The sequence below is a fragment of the Schistocerca cancellata genome, chromosome 12, assembly GCF_023864275.1.
Source record: "Schistocerca cancellata isolate TAMUIC-IGC-003103 chromosome 12, iqSchCanc2.1, whole genome shotgun sequence".
NCBI classification, from domain to species: Eukaryota; Metazoa; Arthropoda; class Insecta; order Orthoptera; family Acrididae; genus Schistocerca; species Schistocerca cancellata.
The window spans coordinates 126,151,145-126,168,137 of NC_064637.1; the positions used below are offsets into that span (position 1 = coordinate 126,151,145).

Below are 16,993 nucleotides of genomic sequence, written 5' to 3' on the forward strand. Positions count from 1 at the left end.
AGAATGTGCAAAAACTGAAATTAAATGATTAATGGAAAATCTCATATAAAGATGTGAAACAAATACTAACAAAGAGATAGAGGGGCTGGCCAGTACTTACCTCAGCTCAGTACAGCCGATAGATCACATAAAACAGAACCGAAAATTTACATTCCTAGCTTTCGGAACAAATGTTCCTTCATCAGGGAGGAGAGGGGGGAAAGAAAGGGAAGAAGGGAAAGGAGATTCAGTTACTCACAACCCAGGCTATGAAGCAACAGGGAAAGTTGCTTCATAGCCTGGGTTGTGAGTAACTGAATCTCCTTTCCCTTCTTCCCTTTCTTTCCCCCCTCTCCTCCCTGATGAAGGAACATTTGTTCCGAAAGCTAGGAATGTAAATTTTCGGTTCTGTTTTATGTGATCTATCGGCTGTACTGAGCTGAGGTAAGTACTGGCCAGCCCCTCTATCTCTTTGTTAGTATTTGTTTCACAAAAACTGAAATTGTTGTTCAAATATTTGTTTAATACAAAGCAGGTTTCAGTTTTTCAGAGCACTGTCAGTGAATGACTGACTAGTGTTCATTAAGATGAACTATTGTGTAAATGAATCAGATTTCACACCACAGATATTACTAAGTGTACAGTCTTTGCTTATAATAATGGGCAGAAAACATATTGTGTTACATGCTACACTATGTGACACATAACCTTAACATTCTGATAAGTGGAACTGTCTAATGTAATGACAAAAAGCCACAAAAATTTGCAGTAAGTAGCTTACAATAAATTTGTTTCCTAAAATTTGCTGATTGTGTTCATTTGAAACATGTGGAATTTTCATAGAGCTATGTAAATATTCTTCTAAATACAATTCACTAGTATGGGTGTACAATATTTTTCTGATTGTGTTTTCTTATTTACCAGCCGAGGAATGGACACAATTGTTGGAAGAGCTGCTGACCCTCTCGAACTTTTTGTAGTCGATGAATGTGAAAACACAAGAATTTCACTAATTACGTGTAAAGTTGTTGTACATTATAGATCAATTCCCAAGAACTGGAGGGAAATAGGTGGCATCTCATCAAGTGATGGCTCTCCATTCATTGATAATGGGAGAACATTCTTCTGCCAGAAACGGTAAGGAAGTTCACATCTAGTGTGAGATCTATTTTTATTTCATGGAAATTGTACAGATACTCAGATTGACATCTCCATTATACTCACATGCTGATTTTATGTGATTGTTGTTGCTCACAACCAGACGTAAATATTTCTGTTCATTTTGGCTACCTTTTAATGAGGATAAAAAAATGTGATTGACTTTTCACTCTTATGTTTGAATCAGATTTGTGAAACGTTTTGGTGGTAAAATCATTATAACATTCCAATAAAATTGCTTCCATTGCAAATGTTGTTGAAGAATCAAATTAATTTAGTTACAAATTCAGTCACAGTTCGTTATTTTAAACACACAAAGAAGATTTTCTTCTGGTCCAATTTGAGAGATAACCACTGTCCTGTCCCAGAGACGGTGAATTAATTCTGTCAGTGTCACTATTGAAATTTGGATCTGCTGTAGATTTGAATTCCTCAGAGCATTTTTTCCATGTAATTTTTGTCATTTTCTTGGTGAAATCAGAATAGTCTCAACTTACACGAGATGTTTTTTTTAGTTATTGCTAAAACTTTCTCAATGTCAAAGATACTGCATCCAACTTCAAACCTGATATTAACCTGATATTATATGTTATTATCAACAACATCAGTCAAACAACTGACATTTTTTGCATCCCAATGGAAAATCCAGGAAGAAATAATGACAGTTTTATGAAAAGAATAGATTGCTAATAACCTTATAGTGAAGATGTTGAGTTGCTGATAGGAACAACAAAAAGACTGTCAAACAAGTAAGCTTTCAGACAAAAGGCCTTTTTCAAAATTAGACAACATACAGACTGGCCTCAGCAGCCAGACACAGTGGTCATGTGTGCATAAGTTGCATTTGCGTATGTGTGTGTGTGTGTGTGTGTGTGTGTTGTCTAATTCAGAAGAAGATCTTTTTGGCTACAAGCTTACTTGTACAGCAGTCTTTCTGTGTGCCTATCTGCAACTCAACAGCCCCGCAATATAGTGAGTAGCAATCTGTCCTTTTTGATAGTATTGTCACTTTTGCATCCTACATCGTAAGACAGAGATGATCATATGTTAACCCTTGAAATAACTCCCCCCCCTCCCCCCCAACATGTGCACACACACACACACACACACACACACACACACACTGAGAAATGGAGGGAGCAGGATGTGGATCCAATGATATAATTGTTCCAAGCTTAATGTGTTCATTAAGTAAGATCAGAATAAGAAAGCAGAAAATCAGTCTACAGCAAAGATTGAACTGTTATGATAAATGTATTCAATGTTTCACCACCAGGATGTGAGGTGAAAGAAAAACAATGGCAAGAGAACCATCTTATGCATCAAACAGCTGTAATTTGTAACCAAATGATTATTCAGTTTGAGGTACCACAGCTGTTTTTGACTTGACATGGGAAATGCTTGAGAAGCATTCTTCCTTGTCTGGAATTCTATTTTATTTGTTCTTATGCAAGTCTGATTTTGATGCCCAAGCTTATTTTCACGCATTTTGGCAAAAATGAGCCATTAGATGTATCTGATTATATTCTCCAGTGGGAAAAGTCTTACGATAATTTAGCCATTCAAGAAAAAGTCATAGTTCATATTATAATGGCTCTTATAATTTGACATTACTTTCATAATCACATTTAACAATATTGCAATTATGTACATATTTAAAAATGATAGTATCATTAGAACTATTTGTATTAATTACATGGTTATTACACCAAATAAGGCAGGCTGTTCCAGCTCGTGGGCTCCGTTGTGAGCCGCGGAGCGCTCCCTGCTCCAGGGAGCCGTGTCGCTCGCTGCGACCATTCAAGTGGTCCGGCACGCCGGCAGCACCTGGCATGGCTGGCTGAGGCAGGCGGCAGGGCAAGCGTTTTGATGTGCCAGCTGCGTCTTACAAGATCGACAACCTCATGCACTTAGGTGCTAAGATGTGGTGACATACTACACCAGGAAATACGATGTCCAGCAAATAAATAAGAAACAACTGTTTTACAAGAAATTGCGTACTAAATTTATTGGGCCTCTGCAGCTTGAAATTTTCTTTTCATTACAAGATCGGAAATATCAGTCGTCAAAGTCTTCGCAGCGTTAACGCGGAGGATGGCCTTCATTGTTGCTTCCTGAAGAAACGATCGTTCCTAACTTTTTACTCTTTTCATTGCTGAGAAAAGCTGCTCACAATAGTAAGTAGATCCAAACAGGCACATGATCTGAGCCGCATTGTTGTGTAGCTTGGGAAATGTTTTTTGCTGTAATGAACAATACCATCATGACAAATGCAACGTGTTGTAGTACCTCAATTTCAACATAGTTGAATTTTGCAAGTCAATAATCTCCAATTGTACTGATGATGACATGTCATCGGAGGAAACTGAAAAATGAGTTCTGAACACCTTAAGTTCTATTTCCAAACTAGTGAGGTGTCAGAATCATGTTTCAAACGACGTGATGAGCTGTTTTAACTTTGCTTGGTCATCGCCGAAAGTAGTACCTTCACGTAGTTTTAAAGAAGCAAGACTATTGAAGAACATTAAATGTCCATTACTCATCTGCCTCTCAAATAAACGTAACTTTCCCATGAACGCTTTGATTTGGTCGTGCATGTCAACGATTAGCTGCCCTTTGCCCTGCAATGGCAGATTTAAATTATTCAGATGCATAGTTAGGTCAGCTAGGAACGCCAGGTCTGATATCCATTTTATATCTTTCAGACAAAGCATTTCTTCCTCTCATTTCGAGAAAAAGGGATATTTCCTCACGAATGGCAAAGAAAACATCAAGAACTTTTCCCCGACTCAGCCAATGAACTGTACTGTGGTAAGGTATATCCCCATACTCTGCTTCCATATCTTTCAGGAATCCTTTAAATTGGTGATGATTCATACCGTGACGCCGCACAAAAGTCACACACTTCACGACATCTTTCATTACGCCTCCTAGCTCTACTGTTTCAGCACACAGTGCCTCTTGATGAATAAAACATTGAAGAGTCAAAATGTCTTTCCCGAATTCGTCCCTGAGTTTATTTTTCAAACGAGAAGAAAAACTTGGTGACGCCCGATAATTTGTGGTGCACCGTCTGTCGCTACAGAATGGAACATATCCCACGGCAAATTCATATTGACCACTGATTCACAAACAGCTTCAAAAATGTCATGTCCTGTTGCGGTGTAATCGAGTGGTACCACATCCAAGAGTTCTTCTGTTACTTGAAGACGTGTATAATGTCGTTGTATATTGTACCTCTTCGCAGAATTAAATACTTTATGACATACAACACGACCTTCCCTCTCAATGGATAGAAAGGTATCCTCCAATAGAAGTACAGGGCTCCCACGGCTAGTCATAGCTGTCATTGAAAACAGATTATTGCATCAGTTGCGGATGTATGCGGCCAGGGGGCAGTGAGTTCGCTTTCCCCCTCCACGCGGGCTCCGAGCTGTCGCAGTGAGCGCTCCGGCTCCCTGGAGCTCGGTTGGAACAGCCTGAAATAAGGGATAAGAGGAATGGAAATATCTACTAGCTGACATACAAAATAATGCAGACAGATCCAGCCAGTATTCATGGTGCTGCTACTTTGACATAGATGCAATGAAAGCATAACCAAAATCTTACATGGAACATTTTTCACGTGGATCATTTATCGAGAGATGTATGGCCACATTTAATTTTGTCCCCCATTCCATCACTGTTGAAAATAAAGAAAAGCAGTTATCTTACACACCATGAGCAACTCTGTATGAATTTCTACTGGCAGTAAATTGGAAAGTGGGGGGAAAATTCTAGTTCACCCATGACTGTTTTAAGAAAATCTATAAACAAACCTGGTGGCTTTTTGTTGCTGACATCTTCAGTGTAGGCTTTTTTTAAATTTTCTAGAGAGCTTTATGTGAACATGGCTACAGAAATTGGTTAAATGGCATCCTAGGAATGTGGCTGACAGCTACTGCTGCTTAACACTTGGGAGAATGGCAACATGAGTACAGTCAACTATCTCTAAGATTGATAACTCCACATCTATGGAGGCAGAGATAGGAATGTAATTAACATATCTGTGGTCTTGTAACTGTTGACGAGGTGCTTTGGAGGTTTGGTGCATGAATTTCTTTCATGAAATTATTGCCAGAATTTTGACCATTGTTGATGTATGTGAGTTACATTTGGCATATATTGAGTTTCATATATGCAGGTCATCCAGCAATTCGCTACATCAGGTTGTCACTGGAAGGGTAACTTTTGCTGCAAAATGCATGCAGTAACCTTATTTCTTTTATGTTGTATGTTTATTGTTTACTTATTCCACATAAGACTTTCTCTTACAAATTCATAATTTCATTATTTGTTATATTGCACTTCCCATAAAAATTCACAATTTCAGGTATGACAGAGAAAAGGCACGCTTTGAAGACTATTCGGAAGAGAAGCTTACTGGAGATACTGACTTCAGGTAAGTTGGTCTTCAGTACACAACAGATTGCCATAAGTTTAGCATTTTATTAGCTTTAATATAATTTATTTAAATTTCACTTCAAAGATGATGAAACTACACTGATTTACGTAACAAATGGAAACTGAAATCGTACATCCCAAGTCCAGACTAGCTTCTCCAAAGTATGGGGCTTGAAACATGATGCAAACAAAACATGGAAGCCCAGTTCAAATGCGAGATAGTTGTTCGGTCTAGGAATGTGTGCTATGTTACATTCATACAGCGTAAATAAAATCATTGTGGCGTATCAGTGCACCCAGAATTCAGGAATCTCTACCTGTAATTTTTCCCACCACTCCTAAAGTAGTATTGCATCAGCCACCCAATCTACACTACATCCTGTTCCTTCACTATGCCACACCCACTCCTAACTCCTTGCCACAGGGCTGATATCACTGTGGAAGACCCAGGTGCCATATCTGCCTAATACACCCATCCAGCACATCCTTATCTAGTCTCGTTGAAGGCTTATCCTGTTCCATCAGAGACAAGGCTGCCTGTGAAAGGAGCCATGTCAGCTGCAGTTTCTGCACAGCATCCTACCAATCAGCTGTCCACCCAAATTGAAAGGCCACTGCCAAACTGTGGCAGAGAGCAGAGATGGCTACCCAATGTGGGAACATGCTTGTGAAAACAACATTCTAAATTTAAATGCAAACACCAGCTTTGCTGAACTACTTAGATGGGAGTTATTCTTGCAGCACAGCTCTGCTCCCGTAATCTTCCTGCCCTCAACCTCCACTAGCCCCCAGCCTCACAACTACCTCCACCCTGCACCATGTCACTCTCCTTGCCATACTCTCTTCCCCACAGTCTCCTCTTCCTTTGTTCTATCTCTCTCTCCCACTCCCGGTCATGTCATCATTGTAATTTAGCACCCTCTTCCTCACAGTCTCCTCTTCCTTTGTTCTGTCTCTCCCTCCCAGTACACTCCATGTCATCATCACCATTTGCTGCCTGTGTGTCACATTCCTATCCTACATTTCCATGCCATATACCTGCTGGCTTCCACCAAGCCATCAGCCACCTTTCCTCAATCTTCCCTCCCTCTCCCCACCTCATTTCTCCCCTCTCCAGCTCCATGACACAACCCTTCATCTCAGTCAACCTGCAGAATTGTAGTTCTGGCATTCTGTATTCAGCCAGCACAATGTAGCTGTATAGTTGTTGTGCATTTGTGTGTACTCTAACACGAAAAAGGATTTGTCGTAAAGTTAGCCAGTTTTTTTGGATTATGCAAGCCAAAAAACAATACTGCCTGAGGAAGTAAACTGAAAGATTAAGCAGGCAGAAGGACGAAAATGAAACTTCATGGTTTATGCTGTTATTCCAGTCATTACAAATGCCAGCTAAATTTACAAAGAAGTTCACAGTCTGAGCCCACTTATCAGTATGACGTTGCACTCCCACTGCCCTGGATGTGTGCACTGATTCAGTTGGGAAGGTGTCATAAGCCAATTGCATCCTCTCCTGAGGCAGGACTATCCACAATTGTTCTAACTAGAGGTGGAGCCCCTCCATGCCCCCACTGGCACGATGGTCAACACAAAAAGTCTACTGCCATCTCTGCATAAGGGTTAATTTTCACAAAAGTGAGGTCTCACAGAGTGTGGGTACTGCAATGTTTGCATACATGTGGTTAAGGTTAACCATTAATTTGCACTCATCTGGAGATAGATTGGGTTGAAAGTTGAAATAAGGGTAGCGGTTTGAAGGGCAGAGGGAAAATAGTGCCAAGGCAAGAGCCAAGGGGTAAAAAACCTCTGTGATAGTTGGGTCGAGTTGTAAGAGCAGTAGCAGTTTTCTTGCTGCCTGCAACAGGTCGTGCAAGGGAAGACTTTGTCAGTAGTGGGTATCCTGCATGTCAATACCTTTGTCATTGAGTGGTGGTGTTACTCAGCAGCTGCAACTGGATGCCGGTGTTGATTTCTCAGTCAGTATAAGAATACCTGTAACGATTAGGTTCATCATTGTTTTATGTCTGATAGGTCATTTATCAGATTCACAGTGTAGGGTAATGTTGGAGATTTGTTGTGCATCAGTGTGCAAGTTTGTAGGTTTCCCTGCTGTAGCCTGTTGGCCGGTATTAATACCAACTGGCATATCCAGCCAACATTGCTGATATGCGGGGGCTTGCTGATGTTGTTGCTTGTGGGTGTATGTTGGTTTGCCACAGGTGGTTACATTCTAGCTAGTAGAGTCTTTTGCCCCACTTATGCTTCTACCTGTGGTTGGGATCATAGTTTCCCAGAGTAAGGATTAAAGGACTGTTCGAGTGTCTCAAGTTTCTGTATAGTCATATGGCATGTTTTTTGAATACTTCCTTGAGGGTTTCGAGGCAGCATTCATTGTCAAGAGCTACAGTGCGTGTGTAGTTTGGAGAATTGCTAATGATGCATAGTACTTTGTTCTGTATGATCTGCAGGCGGTGCAGACATGTAGGAGCTGCGTATCCCCAGAGGGAAGCTGTGTACATCATCCGAGTTCTAATCAGTGTCACGTATATGGACTTTGATATGCTCCTATTCAGTGTACTTTCCCATTTGGGTAGAGTTGTTTGAGCCTCGCATGCACTCTGTTGGCCCACGTAAGTTCCAGTCCAGCCAGACACCGAGGTATCTGACTTTCTCTCGGAAACATATTGGGCATGCACGTAGTGTTACCTGTCGACAGTGTTGATGTTTGCACAGTAGCTTCGGTCTGCGTGTGAAGAGAACTGCTTCACACTGGTCCTTGGTATGTGATGGAGTTGATGCCCAAGATGGTATCATACATGTTCTATCAAGAACAGCTCTGGGAATCTTGCTGGTCACAGAAGTACCTCAACATCACACAGAGAATTTGTAGAGACTCAATCCATCTCTGGATGAACATTGTCCTTTTGAAAAAGGGCACAATGACACTGTGGCACGAGGTGGAACCCACGAGGATGCAAGACGTCCATGATGTACTGTTGTACTATCAGAGGCCCCTCCTTCACTACTAGCTGTGACCTGAAGTCATATGCAGTGACTCGCCACATCGTGACACCAGTAGTGAAATGGCCAGGTCCCACCATAACACTGAAAGGCTGAGACCTCTCCCCAGGTTGATGCTGTACTCGCTGATGGTGTTCATTGATGATATTGCCAAACTGGAATTCATTGCTGAACACCATGTGATGTCACTCATCAGTAGGCCATGCTTTCTGGTCACGGTCCAACTCAAAACACAAATGTTTGTGATTTGGTGTTCAAGGTGGCGTACATGTGGGACAGTGATTCCCTGGTTCAGCTGCTGTTGGATGACACACAATGCTCCAGTGAGTCCATTGCTCATTCTCACATGGCAGGTGCAGACGTGAAGGGGTTAATATGTGTCTGCTGCACAATACGGTGGTCCTCCATTGTGGTGGTCAATATGTTTAATTGGAACTTTTGCAATGAGTATGCCTGCCCTCACATTCCCATGCAGTCCTACATTGAGCCACTGCCACATGCAAATGCTCCACAAATGGAGATGTCGTGTGATTTGACAAGCTGGCCAGAGCTCAGTAACACTGTCTCTCACAAGTACACAGCATCACCGTGTCCTTTACAGTGATCACTTGGCATCTGATGGTGTTCACAATCCTTGCGTACTGCCTGCAGTCTGGTGGCTACACTAAATTTGAATGACAGTAATGCACTCTTGTTGCCACTGTACCTACCATAGAGAAATACTACTCTAATTGTTTACATACCTGCCTACTGTGTGTATGTGTGCAAAGTTTCATTGTCATCTGAACACATCTTCTGGGAACTGCACACTTTTGTTAAAAGACAGACACTGTCCGAACAGGCCTTGAAGGCCCAATGGTACCGACTAGCCACCTTTCCTCCTCAACCTTTACGTGTCACCAGACGCTGGTACGGAGGGACACGTGGTGAGCACACCACTCTCCCGGCCATTGTCAGTTTTCATGACTGGTGTCACCACTCCTCAGTTAGACAGCTCCTCAATTGGCCTCATGAGGGCTGAGCCTGCTTGCTGACAGCACTCGGCAGACCCGGACAGTGACCCATCAGAAAGCTTGCTGAGCTCGAGAGTGCATTTGCTATAGAAAAGTGGTATCAAACAGATTTGCAGAACATATTGCAGTGCGATCTCCAGATGTTTACCAAACATGGGTGCTGATTGGCAGTCACGAGTTTGTGCTGGCTTCTTGCCTCATTTCCTGTAGCTTCTGAGTCACTGCAACAGTTGCCTATGGTTAGGTCATAGTGGTACCTTATACTGTGACAGTTTTATGACAGTGAAAACCAGGTACTGTAAAAATGACAATATATCGTGATTGCAGAAATAAACATACTAGATGAGATGACCGACATCTATTTTTCTGACTGAAGCTATCAGCTCCTTGTGTCCAAAGGTGCAGCTAATTTTTTCATTCAGTATGTCACTTGCGTTTTTGTGACCCATCAGAAAGCCTGACCCATCAAAAAGCCTGCTGAGCACAAGAGTGCCATTAGGCCTTCTAGGCCATTGGCGTTTGCTATAGAAAAGTGGTGTCAAACAGATTTGCAGAACATATTGCAGTGCAATCTCCAGATGTTTACCAAACACGAGTGCTGATTGGCAGTCACGAGTTTGTGCTGGTTTCTTGCCTCATTCCCTGTAGCTTCTGAGTCACTGCAACAGTTGCCTATGGTTAGGTCATAGTGGTACCATATACTGTGACAGTTTTATGACAGTGAAAACCAGGTACTGTAAAAATTACAATATATCGTGATTGCAGAAATAAACATACTAGATGAGATGAGTGACAGCTATTTTTCTGACTGAAGCTATTAGCTGCATGTGTCCAAAGGTGCAGCTAAATTTTTTCATTCAGTATGTCACTTGCATTTTTGTGACCCATCAGAAAGCTTGCTGAGCACGAGAGTTTGGCGTTTGCTATAGAAAAGTGGTGTCAAACAGATTTGCAGAACATATTGCAGTGCAATCTCCAGATGTTTACCAAACACGAGTGCTGATTGGCAGTCACGAGTTTGTGCTGGCTTCTTGCCTCATTCCCTGTAGCTTCTGAGTCACTGCAACAGTTGCCTATGGTTAGGTCATAGTGGTACCTTATACTGTGACAGTTTTATGACAGTGAAAACCAGGTACTGTAAAAATGACAATATATCGTTATTGCAGAAATAAACATACTAGATGAGATGAGCAACAGCTATTTTTCTGACTGAAGCTATCAGCTGCATGTGTCCAAAGGTGCAGCTAATTTTTTCATTCAGTATGTCACTTGCGTTTTTGTGACCCATCAGAAAGCCTGACCCATCAAAAAGCCTGCTGAGCACAAGAGTGCCATTAGGCCTTCTAGGCCATTGGCGTTTGCTATAGAAAAGTGGTGTCAAACAGATTTGCAGAACATATTGCAGTGCAATCTCCAGATGTTTACCAAACACGAGTGCTGATTGGCAGTCACGAGTTTGTGCTGGTTTCTTGCCTCATTCCCTGTAGCTTCTGAGTCACTGCAACAGTTGCCTATGGTTAGGTCATAGTGGTACCTTATACTGTGACAGTTTTATGACAGTGAAAACCAGGTACTGTAAAAATGACAATATATCGTTATTGCAGAAATAAACATACTAGATGAGATGAGTGACAGCTATTTTTCTGACTGAAGCTATTAGCTGCATGTGTCCAAAGGTGCAGCTAAATTTTTTCATTCAGTATGTCACTTGCATTTTTGTGACCCATCAGAAAGCTTGCTGAGCACGAGAGTTTGGCGTTTGCTATAGAAAAGTGGTGTCAAACAGATTTGCAGAACATATTGCAGTGCAATCTCCAGATGTTTACCAAACACGAGTGCTGATTGGCAGTCACGAGTTTGTGCTGGCTTCTTGCCTCATTCCCTGTAGCTTCTGAGTCACTGCAACAGTTGCCTATGGTTAGGTCATAGTGGTACCTTATACTGTGACAGTTTTATGACAGTGAAAACCAGGTACTGTAAAAATGACAATATATCGTTATTGCAGAAATAAACATACTAGATGAGATGAGCGACAGCTATTTTTCTGACTGAAGCTATCAGCTGCATGTGTCCAAAGGTGCAGCTAATTTTTTCATTCAGTATGTCACTTGCGTTTTTGTGACCCATCAGAAAGCCTGACCCATCAAAAAGCCTGCTGAGCACAAGAGTGCCATTAGGCCTTCTAGGCCATTGGCGTTTGCTATAGAAAAGTGGTGTCAAACAGATTTGCAGAACATATTGCAGTGCAATCTCCAGATGTTTACCAAACACGAGTGCTGATTGGCAGTCACGAGTTTGTGCTGGCTTCTTGCCTCATTCCCTGTAGCTTCTGAGTCACTGCAACAGTTGCCTATGGTTAGGTCATAGTGGTACCTTATACTGTGACAGTTTTATGACAGTGAAAACCAGGTACTGTAAAAATTACAATATATCGTGATTGCAGAAATAAACATACTAGATGAGATGAGTGACAGCTATTTTTCTGACTGAAGCTATTAGCTGCATGTGTCCAAAGGTGCAGCTAAATTTTTTCATTCAGTATGTCACTTGCATTTTTGTGACCCATCAGAAAGCTTGCTGAGCACGAGAGTTTGGCGTTTGCTATAGAAAAGTGGTGTCAAACAGATTTGCAGAACATATTGCAGTGCAATCTCCAGATGTTTACCAAACACGAGTGCTGATTGGCAGTCACGAGTTTGTGCTGGCTTCTTGCCTCATTCCCTGTAGCTTCTGAGTCACTGCAACAGTTGCCTATGGTTAGGTCATAGTGGTACCTTATACTGTGACAGTTTTATGACAGTGAAAACCAGGTACTGTAAAAATGACAATATATCGTTATTGCAGAAATAAACATACTAGATGAGATGAGCAACAGCTATTTTTCTGACTGAAGCTATCAGCTGCATGTGTCCAAAGGTGCAGCTAATTTTTTCATTCAGTATGTCACTTGCATTTTTGTGAATAAATTTGTAGAAAAAGTTTCAGTAGTCAAACCTGAATCTAAATTAATATACAAAATAAGAAGTCTCCCATTTTTGTGTCTGTCTGTCACAGAAAGTTTCCTTTTCAATTGCTTTTAGCCACCAACAACTTTTAGAATAAACTGTATACTGAATGAACTATATATTGAAATACACTGCCCATATAATACACATTCAAATGACACAAACTGATTGGGGTGGGATTTTTGGGGAAAATTTAAGTGTATATTGAAAGGATAGACAGATGGGAAATGGAGGTGGTGTGTTTATTGCAGTAGACAAGAAACTCAAATCTACGGAAATAGAAACTGAAGCAACATGTGTGATTGTTTGGACAAGATTCAGTATCAGGAGTGGGAAAAATATGATAACTGAATCCCTCTATTGCTTGATATAACTGATGACTTTACAAAAAAAGAAAGCTTAATTCACTTGTACATAAGTTCCTCAATCAAACTATAACCATCAGTGGAGACTTTAATCATCCAACAGTTAATTGGGAAAATAACAGTTTTGTTAGTGGTGTGTGTCACAAGACATCTTGTGAAACAGTACTAAATGCCTTCTCTGAAAACTACTTTGAACAGATAGTTAGAAACCCCATTCATGATGAAAATATATTGGATCTAATGGCAACAAATAGACCTGACCTCTTTAAGTCTGTCCACAATGTAACTGGTATCACTAACCATGACACGGTTCTGGCAACAATGATTACCAAGTACAAAGAACAAATAAAACAAGCAGAAAGATACGTATGTTCAGTAAACAATATAAAAAACTGGTAGATCATATCTCAGTGAGGAACTTGAAACTTTCAGCACAGGGCAGGAGCATGTAGGAGAACTCTGGCTCAAGTTTAAAAGAATAGTTGACCACACACTGGATATATTTATACCCAGTAGTGCAGTTAATAATGGGAGGGAACCTCCATGGTATACAGTCACAGTAAAGAACTTTCTAAAGAAACAGGGATTACTGCATAATAAGTGTAAAACAAAATGTAGGGCTATGGATAGAGAGATACTGAATGAAATGCATTTGGCTGTCAAGAGAGCAATGTATGATGCCTTCAATTGCCATAGCAGAATATTCTCAAGTGATCTTTCACAGAAGCCAAAGAAATCCTGGTCATACATAAATGCTGTGAGTGGCACAAAAGTTAGTTTCCAGCCCTTAGCAAATGAGAAAGGGACTGAAATTGAGGGCAGCAAAGCAAAACCTCAGATGATCAACTCCATTTTCAATTCCTTTTTGAAGGAAAACCCAGGAGAATTGCCACCAATTTAATCCTCTTACCACTGAAAAGATGAATGAAATAAGTATTAGTGTCAGTGGTGTTGTTGAAATTGAACAAAGCTCCAGGGCCCAATGGAATCCCTTCAGATTCTATACTGAATTTGCAGCTGAGTTAGCCTCTCTTCTAATTATAATGTATTGTAGATCCCTCAGACAAAAAAACCATGGCCAGGAGTTGGAAAAGAGCACATGTCAAATCCATATACAAGAAGGGTAGTAGAAGTGATCCACAAAACTACCGTCCATTATCCTTGACATTGAATTGTTGTAGAATCTTAGAAAATATTCTGAGCTCAAACATAATGAAGTATCTTGAACAGAATGACCTTCTCACTGCCATCCAACATGGATTTCAAAAACACGTCCATCTGAAATCCAATTTGCACTTTTCTCACATGACATACTCAAAGCTTTGGATCTCGGCAATCAGGTGGATGCAGTATTTCTTGATTTCCAAAGAGCATTTGACTCAGTACCACATCTATGCTTTTTGTCAAAAGTATGATCACATGGGGTGTCAAATGAAATTTGTTACTGGATAGAGATCTTTTTGGTAGGGAGCAGAGTCATCATGAGAAGTAGAAGTAACTTCAGGTGTGCCCCAGGGAAGTGTATTGGAACCCTTTATGCTCATGTTGTATATTAATGAGCCTGCAGACAATATTAATAGTAAAACCAGGTTTTCCGCCAATGATGCAGATATCTGTAACAAAGTACTATCTGGAAGAAGCTGCACAAATATTCAGTCTGACCTTGATAAGATTTCAAATTGGTGCAGAGACTGGTAAGTTTCTCTAAATGATCAGAAATGTAAAATTTTGCTCTTCATAAAATGAAAAAACATTGCATCCTACAACTATAATATCAGTGAGTCACTGTTGGAAAGACATATCCCTACAAATAGCTTTGTAGGGATATGAAATGGAATGATAACATAGCTTCAGTTGTGGGTAAAGCAGGTGGTAGTCTTCAGTTTACTGTTGGAATACTGGTTAAGTGCAGTCAGACTAAAAAGGAGATTGCCTACAAATCACTTGTGCAATCGGTCCTAGAGTATTACTCAAGTGTGTGAGACCCATTCTAAATAGGATTAATAGGGGATATTGAACATGTACAGAGAACGGCAGGACAAATGGTTACAGGTTTGTTTAACCATGGGAGAGTGCCAGAGATACCAAATAAACTAAACTGGAATACATTTGAAGAGTCTATCCCAAGAAAGTCTACTAACAAAGATTCATGAACCAGTTTTAAATGATTACTCTAGGGATATACTACAACCTCTGCATATCTCTCATACAGAGATTGTGAGGATAAGATTAGAATTATTACTGCATGTACAGAGACATGCAAACAATCATTTTTCCCACACTCCATACGTGAATGGAATGGGATGAAACTCTAATAGCTGGTACAATGGGATGTACCTTATGCCATGCACTTCACAGTAGGTTGGAGAGTATAGATGTAGTAGATGTAGAAACTTAACTTGTTGGTTGTTCTTAACTAAAGCTGCCATCAGTTTGAAGGCTGATTTGAACACTACAGTGGTTTACCAGGCATGGACCTGTTGGATGCTTTATGACACTGTCTTACTCTGGTCTCTGAACTGACTTATACACCCAGTTATAGGGGGTCCTACAGTTTAAAAATGAATCTGAACCATGATGTAACTGAACATTTCTCATAGTAACAAAGATTTTTCCTCTTGTTGTTGTTGTTGTTTAAATACTACAGTTGTTGATGGCTTTTGGTCTCCTCAACAATCTGCTTCTGAACATCTCTGTCGTCTGCTTTTCTGTTCCATCATCAGATCTCAATTTTGAGAAGATCAGTCAGCCCATTGTCTAGCCATCTAGCTCTTTTTCAGCCCTTCTTTCTTATGGGACAGAATCTTCCTTTCATCATTTGAGGACCTAAAGTACACCATCGTCAATGTTAAGATTGTAGCATGTATACATGTTCCTGACATCTGTTGATCTTACAGTGAACCAGGTTTCTTAATGCTGTATCACTGCACTCTGTATCTGAACATTTGTGAGAAGCTGTCTCAGAGATTTCTCTGACATTCGCTTCCTTAAGGGCTCAAAGCAAAAAGTCTCTTTGCTGTAGGAATGCTTACTGGCTACACTGATGGCCATTTCTTCATAAAAGCTGGGAGCCCTTGAATTAATGCTCCACCATAACCTCACATTCTTTGGTTTCAGCATTCCAGTCTGTAAAATAAATGCTGAAGATTTCAGAAACTTTCAGAGTGTTATCAACCTCACTACCAAACTGAATGTAGATGTCTGTGGTAACAGTGTACCTTTCAGAAATTTTACAATTTTCAACAGTCTGCCTTGAACTGTTGCTTAAGGTAACATATTCTCAATATGAGTCATGAGAGGCAACCATTTTCTTCAAGTTGCATCAAAGGTGGCCACTATTTCTCCACAGCAAGTAGATGCTTTGCAATTTCTAGTGCTCAGATGTGTAGAGGGAAGGCAAATCTCAACCTTGAAACAAAAAGACTTGGCAAAAGTACAAGATCAAACTTGAAACACTTAACCCTTCTAATACCAAGTATTTTTTGTTACACTGAGTACCATTGGGGTCTTTAGTGACCCCAGCAGAATTTATTTCTTATTAAGGATAGTTTTAATAATGGTTTAATAAAATCACATTCCTTATTTTTTCCACAATCTAAAACATGATGTGAAAGACACTACATTAAATTAAAATGCTTATGTTTTTAAAAATTATTTATTTCTGTAAAATTTACAAACGATTCTCATGAAACTACTAACATTTTTGATTAAATTCCGAATTGACATTTATGACTCATTACACTTACAGAAATAAATTGCAGAGTGGTTTTTACATACTGAACATCCACATTTTGAACATTTATCTGTGAATTTTCTATCCTCAGACCTTTTGCAAAATGGACACCTTCCTCTTTTTTTGTCTGTACTGTTGATGGAAGTACTGGGGAAATAATTTTGTCTGGCTTTCTTCCGATGAGCTGCTTTCCGAATTTGACCTTCTCTTGTAGTTGATCCCTTCTGCCCAGTCTGGGGTAAGAAGTAGCACTGATCTCAATCATGTTGTAAAATAATA

The 16,993-nt window shown here is 40.3% G+C and overlaps 1 protein-coding gene across 1 annotated transcript in view; it reads left to right on the forward strand.

The window, feature by feature from the left end:
• The first annotated feature begins 566 nt into the window (after nt 1–566).
• The window catches only part of LOC126109514 (DNA (cytosine-5)-methyltransferase 1-like), a 128,855-nt gene continuing 112,428 nt past the window's right edge, over nt 567–16,993 (forward strand). Inside the window, exons 1-19 of the mRNA XM_049914535.1 lie at nt 567–658; nt 904–1,116; nt 1,325–1,344; nt 2,414–2,495; nt 2,592–2,709; nt 4,730–4,868; nt 5,321–5,360; nt 5,510–5,578; nt 9,720–9,788; nt 9,842–9,904; nt 10,064–10,128; nt 10,260–10,288; nt 10,661–10,743; nt 10,903–10,967; nt 11,099–11,127; nt 11,500–11,582; nt 11,742–11,806; nt 11,899–11,966; nt 12,339–12,421. Of these exons, the coding sequence (XP_049770492.1) occupies nt 567–658; nt 904–1,116; nt 1,325–1,344; nt 2,414–2,495; nt 2,592–2,709; nt 4,730–4,868; nt 5,321–5,360; nt 5,510–5,578; nt 9,720–9,788; nt 9,842–9,904; nt 10,064–10,128; nt 10,260–10,288; nt 10,661–10,743; nt 10,903–10,967; nt 11,099–11,127; nt 11,500–11,582; nt 11,742–11,806; nt 11,899–11,966; nt 12,339–12,421 (1,475 nt within the window). The remainder of the gene's footprint in view (nt 659–903; nt 1,117–1,324; nt 1,345–2,413; nt 2,496–2,591; nt 2,710–4,729; nt 4,869–5,320; nt 5,361–5,509; nt 5,579–9,719; nt 9,789–9,841; nt 9,905–10,063; nt 10,129–10,259; nt 10,289–10,660; nt 10,744–10,902; nt 10,968–11,098; nt 11,128–11,499; nt 11,583–11,741; nt 11,807–11,898; nt 11,967–12,338; nt 12,422–16,993) is intronic.